Source organism: Schistocerca nitens, chromosome 1 (assembly GCF_023898315.1).
Source record: "Schistocerca nitens isolate TAMUIC-IGC-003100 chromosome 1, iqSchNite1.1, whole genome shotgun sequence".
Lineage (NCBI taxonomy): Eukaryota > Metazoa > Arthropoda > Insecta > Orthoptera > Acrididae > Schistocerca > Schistocerca nitens.
This window is the reverse complement of record NC_064614.1, coordinates 581,293,285-581,307,881: the sequence shown is the minus strand read 5'-3', so window position 1 is coordinate 581,307,881 and position 14,597 is coordinate 581,293,285. Positions and strand designations below refer to the sequence as shown.

The window sequence follows — 14,597 nt, the reverse complement described above, 5'->3', positions numbered from 1 at the left end:
CTCTGCCCAGGGACTGGGTGTTTGTCTTGTCCTCATCATATCATCATCATCATTCATGACAGTGGCTATGTTGGACTGTGTAAAGATATTGGACTGTGTACAGAAATTGGACTGTGTACAGAAATTGGACTGTGTACAGAAATTGGACTGTGTACAGAAATTGGACTGTGTACAGAAATTGGACTGTGTACAGAAATTGGACTGTGTACAGAAATTGGACTGTGTACAGAAATTGGACTGTGTACAGAAATTGGGACTTTGTGCAGGCGCTGATGACTGCACAGCTGAGCGCCCCACAAACGAAACATCATCATTATCACCACACTGCAGCGTTCTTAGCGAGAGAAAGGATGCAAGAGTGAGAGAGACTCTACATCTACACACATGCTCCGCAAGCCACCATAGGATGCTTGATTGACACTTTGTACCACTTCTAATCATTTCCCTTCCTGTTCAATTTGCAAGTGGAGCGAGGGAAAAAGACTATCAATATGCCTTCCTTACGCGAAACGTACGTTGGCGGTAGTAGGACCGTTCTGCATTCAGCCTCAGATACTGGTTCTCTAAATTTTCTGAATAGCTTTCTTCGAAAAGACCGTCGCCTTCCATTCAGGGAGTCCCATTTTAGTTCCCAAAGCATCTTCGTAACGCTGACTTATTGATCAGACCTACCGATAGCAAATCTAGCAGCCCGGCTTTGAATGGCTTCGATGCCTTCCTTTATTCCGACCTGGTGGGGATCTGAGACACCTGAGTAATACTGAAGAATGGATCGCACTAGCATTCTGTATACAGTCTCCTTCATAGTTTAATCACACTTCCCTAAAACTCTCCCAATAAGCCGATGTCGACCATTGGCCTTCCCAAGTAAAATCCTTACATGCTCGTTCCATTTCATATCGCTTTGCAACGTTACGGCTGCATATTTAATCGACCTGACTGTGTCAAATAGCACCCTACTAATGGTACATCTAATCAGAATATTACGGAATTGTTTTCCCCACTCATCACATTTAGAGGAAGCTGCTATTCGCCACATCAATTAGAAATTTTGTCTGAGTCGTCTTGTATCCTCCAACACTCACTCAATGACGATACCTTCCCGTACACTATAACATAATCAGCCAACAGTCGCAGATTGCTGCTTATCGTAGACTTCAGATCATACATGTACATAGGGAATAACAGCGGTCTTATCACCTTTATCCGGGGCACACCTGACGATACCCCTGTCTCCAGTGAACTGTCGCCGTATTGGGTCCCATTAGTCGAGAAGTCTTACAATTATTCACATTTCTGGGTACTTAAGGCTTATGCCTCGTACCTTCCTCAACAATCTGCAGTGGAGCACCGTGTCAAATGTTTTTCGGAAATCTATGAATATGGAATCTACCTGTTGTCTTACTCCTCAGTTCGCAGGATATCATGTGAAAAATGGCAAACTGAGTTTCGCACGAACGATGCTTTCTAAAACGGTGCTGGTTTCTGGACAGAAGCTTTCCTGTCGCGATGAACTATATTACATTCGTGTTCAAGAATTCTGCAGCAAACCGACGTTAAGGATATTGATCTGTAACTTTGCGGGTCAGTTCTTTACGCTTCTTATATACAGGAGTCACCTGCGCTTTTCTTCCAGTTGCTTAGGACTCTGCGGTGCGCGAGAGGTTCGCGATAAATGCAAGCTAAGTTTGGGCCAACGCAGTAGAATACTCTTTGTAAAACCGAATAATTCATTTCGGACGTAGCGACTTTTTTGTTTGCAACTCTTTCATTTGTTTCTCTACACCAGAGATGCTTATTACAATGTTCTCCATACGGCAGTAGGTTCGGTGGTCAAACGACGATATGTTTGTACGATCCTCCTGTGTGAACGACTTCTTAAAGCATGGAGGCATTTATAGACAATCACAAAGGTATATATGGCATGGCCATACGAAAATTCTCTACTAATAGAGGGCACCCAGTAAACCCCCAATTGTTTGAAGAATCGAACTTCCATGAGTAAAACAGCTTCAGAGGTCTGGTAACTTTATAAATGAGTTAATTTGTTAAACGTTGGACGTTAGGCGTGTAAGTTATAAGAAGTTTAGAAATGGTTTGAAGTTTTTGGAAGTCGCTAAGTGTTCTCACCGTTAAACATTGAATAAGTATAATCTGGATAATCTGCGGCCTGTTTTAAGCAAAAACTAGTTTCTCACGCATCTCAGTGTTTACTACGTTATACCTCGTGAACTGTGTGTTGTACGGTGGTATAATTTTGTAGTTACATTCATTGATGTATGTGGATACCGTCAGCAAATTGTGTTGCGAATACACTTACGAGAAGGACACGGCAATTGCGATAGCCCGATTTCCCAGAAGCTTCGCTTAGGGGAAGAAGAGTAAAAATAAACCAACACTTGTTTCGACTTATCCGCAAATACTCTACCGTTTCTAAGAAAACGACGGTCAAAGTTTTCAACGTAATTTAGATGTCTTTTAGCGGTCGGTAAGCTCAGCCCAACCGGTGGGACAGTGACTAGCGTCGCGGCCTCTCACTTTTGCGTCCCGAGTTCTAAATCCGATTACTGATTGTATTTATTTTTCATTTATCTACCATGGTCGTCGAAGATTACTACACGAATGTTTCTTATCGAGATAGGGGGTAAAAAAGCGTTATATTAATTGTAGAATTACTACTGGGTTAGAGAATAAGCGTCATATATTTATTAATTTATTATATATGTGGGTATGGTATTTTCAGCCGTTGCCATCATTTTAAATTCTCATACTGTTGTATTTCATTCGTATACAAATTCTTAGTTCTTACATTATATTCTTACTTTTATCCACTCTTGTGCGTTCTCTTGGATGAGATCGATCGTAGAAACATTCGAAACAGAGAAATTCAGAACACCACGAGCATCGCGCGAAGGCAGCTTTGCCACAGCGACATTTCTTCGTGTGAATCTCTTTCGGCAAAGAAACATCGTTAACATTGCTGAAGATTTCATGCGTTGACATTAATTTCGCGGAAAAAACCACTCATAACGGACCACTTTTCCGAAAACTGGCGCTTCCAACTGACTACGAATCAAGAGCGCTAAGGGGTTCTCAACGAAAACAATTCCAAATATTTTTTTCATTTATTTATTGTTTCTGTAATTCATTCACCAGACATACCGTTAGTATACGAATAAGGGCAGCGTTTTTTCAATATACATTGGAAAACATTCATGTAGTAATCTTCCATGAACATGGGAGATAAACGAAAAACATTGATTCTTCCTGACTAGTCTGTTAAACTTCAGCCTAGTCTTCATCATTACCAAATTGTGATCCGAGTCTATATCTGCCCCTGGTCACGCCTTACAATCCAGTATCTGATCTCAGAGTTTATACCTGATCATGATGGAATCTAACTGAACTCTTCCTGTACCTACCGGCCTTTCCCAAGTATACCTCCTCCTCTTGTGAATCTTGATTAGAGTAAGCGCTATTTCTACCTGAAATTTACCGAAGAACTGAAATAACATTTTTCCTCTCTCATTCCTTGTACCAAGGCCATATTCTAGTTTGTGTATTTTGGGCCCCGTGACATACATCGCCTTAAGGCATATACACAATTTGTAATCGTAATATTTGTGTTACTGTGTTAAACTTTGAACTTAAAATAACAGACTGAAGAGCCAAAGAAATTGGTACACATGTCTAATATAGTGTAGGGTCTCTGTGAGCACGCAGAAGTGCCGCAATACGATGTGGCATGGACTCGATTAATGTCTGAAGTAGTGCTGGAGGGAACTGACACCGTGAATCCTGCAGGGCTGTCCATAAATCCATAAGAGTACTGGGGGCGGGGGGTGGGGGTGGAGATCTCTTCTGAACAGCACATTCTAAAGCAACCCAGATATGCTCAGTAATGTTTTTGTCTGGGGAGTTTGGTGACCAGCGGAAGTGTTTAAACTCAGGAGTGTGTTCCTAGAGCCACTCTGTAACAACTCTTTAAGTGTGAGGTGTCGCATTGTCCTCCTGGAATTGCCCACGTCTGTCGGGATGCGCTATGGACATGAATGGATGCAGGTGATCAGACACTACCTATGTGTCACCTGTCAGAGTCGTATCTAGATGTATCAGGGGTCCCATATCGCTCGAACTGCACACGCCCCACACCATTACAGAGCCTTCACTAGCTTAGACAGCCCCCTGCTGACATGGAGGGCCCATGGATTGATGAGGTTGTCTTCATACCCGTACACGCCCGTTCGCTCAATATAATTTGAAACGAGACTCATCCGACCAGGCAGCATGTTTCCAGTCATCAACTGCCCAATGTCGGTGTTGACGGGCCCAGGCGAGGTGTAAAGCTTTATGTCGTGCGGTCATCAAAGGTACACGATTCGGCCTACGGCTCCGAAAGCCCATATCGATGATGTTTCATTGAATGGTTCGCACGCCGACACTTGTTAATGGCCCAGCATTGAAATCTGCAGCAATTTGCGGAAGGGTTGCACTTCCGTCACGTTGAACGATTCCCTTTAGTAGTCGTTGGTCTAGTTCTTGCAGGATCTTTTTCCGGATGCAGCGATGTCGGAGATTTGATGTTTTACAGGATTCCTGATATTCACGTTTCACTCGTGAAATGATCATACGGAAAATCCCCGCTTCATCGCTACCTTGGAGATGCTATGTCCCATCGCTCGTGTGCCGACTAGAACACCACGTTCAAACTCACTTAAATCTTGATAACCTGCCATTGTAGCAGCAGTAACCGATCTGACAACTGCGCCAGATACTTGTTGTCTCGTATAGGCGTTGCCGACCGCAGCGCCGTATTCTGCCTGTTTACACATCTCTGTATTTGAATACGCATGCCTATAACAGTTTCTTTGGTGCTTCAGTGTAGGTCTCAGTGAGTAGATCACGACAGCAATTTAAATTCAGTCAGTAACTATACGAAATATTGAAAACCATATTTTTGTTGGCCCTGGAGCCGTTAGACAGACAACCAGCTACTGGGCTCGGGAGACAGTGCCCCGAGTTAGCCATTTAGTCATGTACCGGGTGATCAAAAAGTCAGTATAAATTTGAAAACTGAATAAATCACGGAATAATGAATATAGAGAGGTACAAATTGACACACATGCCTGGAATGACATGGGGTTTTATTAGAACAAAAAAAAAGTTTCAAAACATGTCCAACAGATGGCGCTTCATCTGATCAGAATAGCAATAATTAGCGTAACAAAGTTAGACAAAGCAAAGATGATGTTCTTTACAGGAAATGCTCAATATGTCCACCACCATTCCTCAACAATAGCTGTAGTCGAGGAATAATGTTGTGAACAGCACTGTAAAGCATTTCCGGGGTTATGGTGAGGCACTGGCGTCGGATGTTGTCTTTCAGCATCCCTAGAGATGTCGGTCGATCACGATACACTTGCGACTTCAGGTACCCCAAAGCCAATAATCGCACGGACTGAGGTCTGGGGACCTGGGAGGCCAAGCATGACGAAAGTGGCGGCTGAGCACACGATCATCACCAAACGACGCGCGCAAGAGATCTTTCACGCGACTAGCAATATGGGGTGGAGCGCCATCCTGCATTTTGGTTCTAATAAAACCCCATGTCATTCCAAGCATGTGTGTCAATTTTTACCTCTCCATCTACATTATTCCGTGGTTTATTAAGTTTTCAAATTTATACTGACCTTTTGATCACCCGGTATGTAGCGGCAAAAACACTCTCCATTACCGAGCGAGGTGGCGCAGTGGTTAGCATACTGGACTCGCATTCGGGAGGACGACGGTTCAATCCCGTCTCCGGCCATCCTGATTTAGGTTTTCCGTGATTTCCCTAAATCGCTTCAGGCAAATGCCGGGATGGTTCCTTTGAAAGGGCACGGCCGATTTCCTTCCCCATCCTTCCCTCACCCGAGCTTCCGCTCCGTCTCTAATGACCTCGTTGTCGACGGGACGTTAAACACTAAGCTCCTCCTCCTCCTCCTCTCCATTAGTAATGCTGGCGACCGCAGCTGAGGAAGCCCGCGTGGCGCGGTGTTGCAGACTCTGCGTTCGAGGTGCAGCTGGTGAAGGGCAGCCGCGGCCTGGGGCTGAGCGTGTGCGGCGGCGCCGACTCGGCGGAGCGCTGGCCCGGCCTGGTGCGCGTCAAGCGGCTGTTCCCGCAGCAGCCCGCCTGGCTGTGCGGCCGCCTCCAGCCGGGGGACATCCTGCTCGCCGCCAACGGCGTCTCCCTCGTCGGACTCACCGACTACGTAAGTGCCCTCTGACGCCTAGCCATCACTAGCTGTACTTTCCATTCCACAGACCAATAGAGAAGTACTCAACCGCGTCTATCATAAAGCAATAATAGTTTATTGCCGCAAAAAAATATCATGGATCTCAGCACCTCATTTATATTCTAGTCAAGTGACCATGTCAGTAAACACTACTACTTCAGTTTAATCGCCCGCATCTCGTGGTCGTGCGGTAGCGTTCTCGCTTCCCACGCCCGGGTTCCCGGGTTCGATTCCCGGCGGGGTCAGGGATTTTCTCTGCCTCGTGATGGCCGGGCGTTGTGTGATGTCCTTAGGTTAGTTAGGTTTAAGTAGTTCTAAGTTCTAGGGGACTGATGACCAGAGCTGTTAAGTCCCATAGTGCTCAGAGCCATTTTTTTCAGTTTAATCATTTCCGCAAACGACAGTTTGTGTTGGGAGTTGTTTACTGTGCGGGAATCCGCTTTCGTATGCAGTGTAAACATGAACTGTGTCGAATCTGTTCTAAATTCTAACAGAAAAGGAAAGCTGTGAGAACGGGTCGTGAGTCGTGCTTGGGTGGCTTAGTCGGTGTAGCACTTGCCCGCGAAAGGCACAGGTCCCGAGTTCGAGTCACGGTCCGGGACACAGCTTAAATCTGGCAGGAAGTTTCGTAGCAGCGCACACTTCGCTGCAGAGTGAAAATCTCATTTTGGGAACAGAGAAGAAATTTACCATGAGAAGTTAGCAGCAAAGGAACTAGGGCCTCCGAGAACAGATTGAGAGAGTGACGTACTACAAGCGAACATTTAGCAAGAAAGTGTGCAGTTAGCACAAGTTGTTGCTGTTGTTGTTGTTGTGAGAGCAGAGTAAGAATATCTGATTTTCAGCCCGGAAGTAAATTCGTGAACTAATACATCTGTCGGGGATCTTATACATTTGTCTGAAAAAATGGAAAAGCCCGAAAACTCTCACTTACACACAAATGCGAACTGGAGAGATGCGAAAGCTTACGTATTATTTCGTTATTGCCTTATACTGTACTTAATTAAGTACAAAACAACATTATTCTACAATAACAATTCTTTCTTTTGTCAGATAAGTAATGCATCTTATTATAATACTAATAATTATCGTTATTATTATTATTATTATTATTATTACTGTTGTTGTTGTTATTGGCAGTGGCTGTAGTTATATAAACTTGTTGATAAGCATAACTGTTGTACAGCAGATGCTATTAATTTCACACTCTCAGATTTATCTGAATCTAAACATTTGTGAACACACAGAATGTATAGTCACCAGCCCGCCAGTGGTGCTGAGTGTAGTTCCGCCGTGCCGACCTCTCGACAAAACTTAATCTGGCATGTCGCTGACTCTAGACAGCTTACGGCCATTTGGCAACTGGCACAGCGGTTTCACCAGAAGGCAAATGTGAATCACCAGTACACTTGCATTGATGAAGCCATAGATGCAATACCTCAGATACACAGTAACAGCTTCTTTAATTAGACGAGATGACAAAAGTCGTGGGATACCTCCTAATATCGCGTCGGAGCTCTTTTCCCCGGCGTAATGCAGCAGCTCGTCTATTTGGCATGGACTCAACAAGTCGTTGGAAGTCCTGTGCAGAAATACTGAGTCATACTGCCTCTATAACCATCAAAAACTCCGAAAGTGTTGCTGGTGCAAGATTTTGTACACGAACTGATCTCTCGATTATGTGCCATGAATGAAACTTCGTGGGAGATTAAAACTGTGTGCCGGACCGAGACTCAAACTCGGGACCTTTGCCTTTCGCGGGCAAGTGATGTACCAACTGAAATACCCAAGCACGACTCACGCCCCGTCCTCACAGCTTTACTTCTGCCAGTACCTCGTCTCCTACCTTCCAAACTTTACAGAAGCTCTCCCCGACTTCGAGTCTCGGTCCGGCACACAGTTTTAATCTGCCAGGAAGTTTCACATCAGCGCACACTCCGCTGCAGAGTGAAAATCTCAATCTGGAAACATCCCCCAGGCCGTGGCTAAGCCATGTCTCCGTTATATCCTTTCTTTCAGGAGTGCTAGTTCTGCAAGGTTCGCAGAAGAGCTTCTGTGAAGTTTGGAAGGTAGGAGACGAGGTTCTGCGGAAGTAAAATTGTGACGACGGATCGTGAGTCGTGCTTGGGTAGCTCAGTTGGTAGAGCACTTGCCCGCGAAAGGCCAAGGTCCCGAGTTCGCGTCTCGGTCCGACACACAGTTTTAATCTGCCAGGAAGTTTCATATCAGCGCACACTCCGCTGCAGAGTGAAAATCTCATTCTGGCATGTCCCATGAATGTTCAATAGGATTCATGTCGGGTGATCTGGGTGGACAAATAATTCGCTCGAATTGTCCATAATGTTCTTCAAACCAATCGCAAACAATTGTGGCCATGCGACATGACATAGTTCTTTGGAAACACGAAGACCATTAATGGCTGCAATTGGTCTCCAAGTAGCCGAACATAACCTTTTCCAGCAAATGATCGGTTCAGTTAGACCAGAAGACACAGTCCATTCCATGTAAACACGGCCCGTATCATTATGGAGCCACCACCAGCCTGTACAGACCCTTGTTGACAACTTGGGTCCACGATTTCGTAGCTAGTTCGACATACTCGAACCCTACCATCAGCTCTTACCAACTGAAATCGGGACTAATCTGACCAGGCCAACGCTTCCAATCCCTATATCCCAACCGATATGTTCACAAGCCTAAGAGAGGTGCTAAAGGCGATGTCGCGTTGTTAGCAAAGGCATTCGCTTCAGTGGTACGTTGTCTCGATGATGAGTGTTCATCGGAGGTGAAGGTATCATCTGGAGTGCCCCAGGGAAGTGTGGTAGGTCCGCTGTTGTTTTATATCTACATAAATGATCTTTTGGATAGGGTGGATAGCAATGTGTGGCTGTTTGCTGATGATGCTGTGGTGTTCGGGAAGGTGTCGTCTTTGAGTGACTGTAGGAGGATGCAAGATGACTTGGACAGGATTTGTGATTGGCGTAAAGAATGGCAGCAAACTCTAAATATAGATAAATGCAAATTAATGCAAATGAATAGGAAAAAGAATCCCGTAATGTTTGAATACTCCATTAGTAGTGTAGCGCTTGACACAGTCAAGTCGATTAAATATTTGGGCGTAACATTGCAGAGAAATGTGAAGTGGGACAAGCATGTAATGGCAGTTTTGGGGAAGGCGGATAGTCGTCTTCGGTTGATTGGTAGAATTTTGGGAAGATGTGGTTCATCTGTAAAGGAGACCGCTTATAAAACACTAATACGACCTATTCTTGAGTACTGCTCGAGCGTTTGGGATCCCTATCAGGTCGGATTGAGGGAGGACATAGAAGCAATTCAGAGGCGGGCTGCTAGATTTGTTACTGGTAGGTTTGATCATCACGCGAGGTTACGGAAATGCTTCAGGAACTCGAGTGGGAGTCTCTGGAGGAAAGGAGGCGTTCTTTCCGTGAATCACTGCTGAGGAAATTTAGAGAACCAGCATTTGAGGCTGACTGCAGTACAATTTTACTGCCGCCAACTTATATTTCGCGGAAAGACCACAAAGATAAGAGAGATTAGGGCTCGTACAGAGGCATATAGGCAGTCATTTTTCCCTCGTTCTGTTTGGGAGTGCAACAGGGAGAGAAGATGCTAGTTGTGGTACGAGGTACCTTCCGCCACGCACCGTATGGTGGATTGCGGAGTATGTATGTAGATGTAGATGTAGTGGTCTACTTCCCATAGCCCATTAACACCAAATTTCGTCGCACTGTCCTAACGGATACGTCCGTCGTACGTACCACATTGATTTGTGCGGTTATTTCACTCAGGTTGTTGCTTGTCTGTTGGCGCTGACAACTCTACGCAAACGCCGTCGGCCATTGCGTCGTCCGTGGTGAGAGGTAATGCCTTAAATCTGGTATTCTCGGCACACTCTCAACACTGTGGATCGCAGAGTATTGAATTCCCTAACGATTTCCGAAATGGAATGTCCAATGCCTCTAGCCCAAGCCAAGATACCGCGTTCAGAGTCTGTCTGTTACCGTCGTGCGGCCATCACGCATATTTGCATATACGTGCGTATCCTTCACCTCAGTGTATAATGTACAATAGTATATCTTCAGGAAATATTGACTGCGCGACTTCTTTGGCTGTGTCGGTGGGAAACAGATGAACGGCAAGAGTTTGATTTTCGTGTTCCAGCAAGCCCTGGAGGTGCTGCGGCGGACGCCGAGCCGCGTGTCGCTGCGCGTGGTGCGGCCTCCGGGCAGCCTGGTGCCCGCGCCGCCTCCGGCGCCCGGCCAGCCGCCGCCGCCCCCGCGCCGCGACGCCCACCTCTCCCAGCAGCAGCTGCTGCCGCCGCCGCCCTCGCATGCCGACGATAGTTCCAGGGTAAGCACCGGGGCCGGCCGTAGTGGCCGAGCGGTTCTAGGCGCTTCAGTCTGGAACAGCGCGACCTCTACGGTCGCAGGTTCGAATCCTGCCTCGGGCATGGATGTGTGTGATGTCCTTAGGTTAGTTAGGTTTGAGTAGTTCTAAGTTCTAGGGGACTGATGACCACAGGTGTTAAGTCCCATAGTGCTCAGAGCCATAAGCGCCGGGAAAATACATGTACTATAACGCGACGGGCGGCTACCTGTCCTATCCTCGTCAAACTAAGAACAGGACCAACGACGACTGAAAATAATCGTTCAACGTGACAGAAATGCAAACCTCCCGCAAATTGCTGCAGATTTCAATGCTGGGCCATCAACAAATGTCAGCGTGCGAACCATTCTACGAAACATTATCAATATGGGCTTTCGGAAGAGAACGCCCATTCCTGATGACTGCACGACACAAAGCTTTACGCCTCACCTGGGCCCGTCAACACTGACATTGGACTGTTGATGACTGGAAATACCGGGTGATCAAAAATTCAGTATAAATTTGAAAACTGAATAAATTACGGAATAATGTAGATAGAGAGGTACAAATTGACACACACATGCTTGGAATGACATGGGGTTTTATTAGAAAAAAAAAATTACAAAAGTTCAAAATTGTCCCTCAGATGGCGTTTTATCTGTTCAGAATAGCAATAACTACCATAACAAAATAAGACAAAGCAAATATGATGTTCTTTACAGGAAATGCTCAACATGTCCACTATCATTCCTCAACAATAACTGTAGTCGAGAAATAATGTTGTGAATAGCACTGTATAGCATGTCCGGTGAGGCATTGGCGTCGGATGTTGTCTTTCAGCATCCCTAGAGTTGTCGGTCGATCACGATACACTTGCGACTTCAAGTGACCCCAAAGCCAATAATCGCACGGACTGAGGTCTGGGGACCTGGGAGGCCAAGCATGACGAAAGTGGCGGCTGAGCACACGATCATCACCAAACGACGCGCGTAAGAGATTTTTCACACGTCTAGCAATGTGGGGTGGAGCGCCATCCTGCACAAAAATCGTACGTTCCAGCAGGTGTTTATCAGCCAGGCTGGGGATGATGCGATTCTGTAACATATCGGCGTACCGCTCACCCGTCGCGGTAGCGGTTACAAAACCAGAATCACGCATTTCCTTGAAGAAAAAAGGCCCGATAACGGTAGATGTGGTAAATCCAACCCATACCGTGACTTTCTCGTCGTGCAATGGAGTTTCCACGACACTTCTAGGATTTTCGGTAGCCCAAATTCTGCAGTTGTGGGCGTTGACAGACCCTCGGAGCGTGAAATGAGATTCATCGGTCCACAACACGTTACTCAACCAATCGTCATCTTCCGCCATCTTTTGAAACGCCCACACCGCACCCTCATTACAGCTCTTTTTATACACGATTGTCATGAACAGTCACTGACGATTTGCTTTCCAGTGCCATCTGTCGGCCATTTTCTGAACTTTGACTTTTTTTTTATTTTTTATTTTTTTTATTTTATTTTATTTTTTATTTTATTTTTATTATATTTTTGTTTTTGTTCTAGTAAGACCCCATGTCATTCCAAGCATGTGTGTCAATTTTTACCTCTCTATCTACATTATTCCGTGGTTTATTAAGTTTTCAAATTTATACTGACTTTTTGATCACCCGGTATGTTGCCTGGTCGGACGAGTCTCGTTTCAAATTGTATCGAGTGGATGAACGTGTGTGCATATGGAGACAACCTCATGAATCCTTGGATCCTGCATGTCAAGGGACTGTTGGAGCTGGTGGAGCCTCTGTAATGGTGTAGGGCGTGTGCAGTTGGAGTGATATGGGACCCCTGATACGTCTAGATATGACTCTGACAGGTGACATGTACGTAAGCATCCTGTCTGATCACCTGCATCCGTTCATGTCCATTTTGCATTCCAACGGACTAGGGCAATTCCAGCAGGACAACGCGACACCCCACACGCCCAGAATTGCTACAGAGTGACTCCAGGAACACTCTTCTGCGTTTAAACACTTCCCTTGGACACCAAACTCCCCAGACACGAACATTATTGAGTATATCTGGGATGCCTTGCAACGTGCTGTTCAAAGAGATCTCCACCCCCTCGTACTCTTACGCATTTATGGACAGTCCTGCAGGATTCATGGTGTCAGTTCCCTCCAGCACTCTTCAGACATTAGTCGAGTCCACGCCACATCGTGTTGTGGCACTTCTGCGTGCTCGGGGTAGCCCCTACACGATATAAGGCAAGTGTACCAGTTTCTTCGGCTCTTCAATGGATATGAATATCTTAGTGTCAACTGCTTCGCTCGCATAGACTGTGTGGTCTGCACAGGTATTTTTTCCTTTTTGTTTAATCGAATTTTTATGTTCTTCACAAAGTCCAACACCTAAACTTTTTTCGCTAATTAAGGCCGTAAAAGCATGGTCCTTTCCGAAAGTACTTTTGATCGAAAAACGATTCTGGTAGCCGGAGTCCAAGGTTTTCGTTAATCAGGCCTTTTTCGTTCTTGGTGACATTTCCACAAAATCGTTCATCTCCTAACCGAGAAATAAAAGACCAACTTTCAAAGGTTTAGCTTTAAAATTTTTTAACACAACGAAACATTTTCTTAAATACTGTCACCTCTATTTCACCTCGTTGGGGGTTGAATTTCCAAAATTAGTGAAGCACATATTTTATTATTTCTAACAGAGAAGCCAAATACAAATTGTCATAAGTTTAGCTTTGAAAATGCTTTCATAGCGAACTAATTTCATAAAATTATTCATCCTCTATTTCATTGCCTTAGGATGTGGATTTTCCAAAAAAAAACTAATTCCATGTTTTTTTTTATTTCTAACCGGAAGGTCTCATACCCTTTTTCATAGATTATTTTTAAAAAACCTTTAGTAGTTCTTTAATAATTTATTTTCAAAAACTTTCATCTACTATTTTACTACCTTATTGACTGAATTTCCAAAAATGCTGAAGCACGAATTTTTACTCATTTCTGAATGAGAAAGCAAATGCCAGTCTTCACAGTTCGAGAGTCAAAATTGCCTTAGTAGCGACATATTTTCAAGTATCCTTTCATCCTCTGTTTCACCCCCTTCGTAGTGGAATTTTGAACAATCCTTTCTCAAACGATACCCACAGCAGATCAACACCTTCTCCAAAGTTCAGATTTTTATCCTTAGCAGTCTGGGCTGGACAGTGATGAGTCAGTGAGTGAGGAGAGTCAGTCGGGACATTGTCTTTTATGTGCAGGACGAATCACCTAAAACTCACACCATAAATATTGCGGAAATGGAAAGTGCTATTGATGTGTGGATTTCACAGAATGGACTGTTAGCCAATCAACAAATTGTAATAATACCTAGAAAGCGTATTTTTGTGCAGACATAAATTTTTAATGAGTTAATACCTATTGACATTAACAAACTAAAAGTAGGGGAAATTAGAATATCAGTTGTGTTTGTTGGACGATTCTACTGAGAGTAGTTTATGAGATATTGTCTTTTGAAAAGTTCCCTCACTGACACTTGTACAATACCTGTGGCAGCACATAATAAAAAACAACACAAGTGCATACACTAGTTATGTGGATTGTGACCAGTAACAAGACAACTCACCACCAAAGTTGTGTTCAAAATGACCACCAGCAGTGGCAATACGTGTGTATTGTAATAATACCTAGAAAGCGTATTTTTGTGCAGACATAAATTTTTAATGAGTTAATACCTATTGACATTAACAAACTAAAAGTAGGGGAAATTAGAATCCAGTCTGGTATGGAATGGCTATTGCACACGTGCTAGCATTTCAGCGGAGATGTACAAGCAGCCTGTAGTAATATAGCATTGCGTATTATCAGTTGTAGTTGGTATGTCCTTGTAGACAAAGTCTTTCAGTATTTCCCCACAGAAAAAAGTCTTC

The 14,597-nt window shown here is 44.6% G+C and overlaps 1 protein-coding gene across 1 annotated transcript in view; it reads left to right on the top strand.

Annotated features, from left to right (window-relative positions):
* Nucleotides 1–14,597, top strand: part of LOC126255497 (tyrosine-protein phosphatase non-receptor type 13-like) — a gene marked incomplete at its 5' end in the record, with an annotated part of 225,591 nt that overhangs the window by 185,317 nt on the left and 25,677 nt on the right. The window contains 2 exons of the mRNA XM_049955400.1: nucleotides 6,046–6,254; nucleotides 10,461–10,649. Of these exons, the coding sequence (XP_049811357.1) occupies nucleotides 6,046–6,254; nucleotides 10,461–10,649 (398 nt within the window). The remainder of the gene's footprint in view (nucleotides 1–6,045; nucleotides 6,255–10,460; nucleotides 10,650–14,597) is intronic.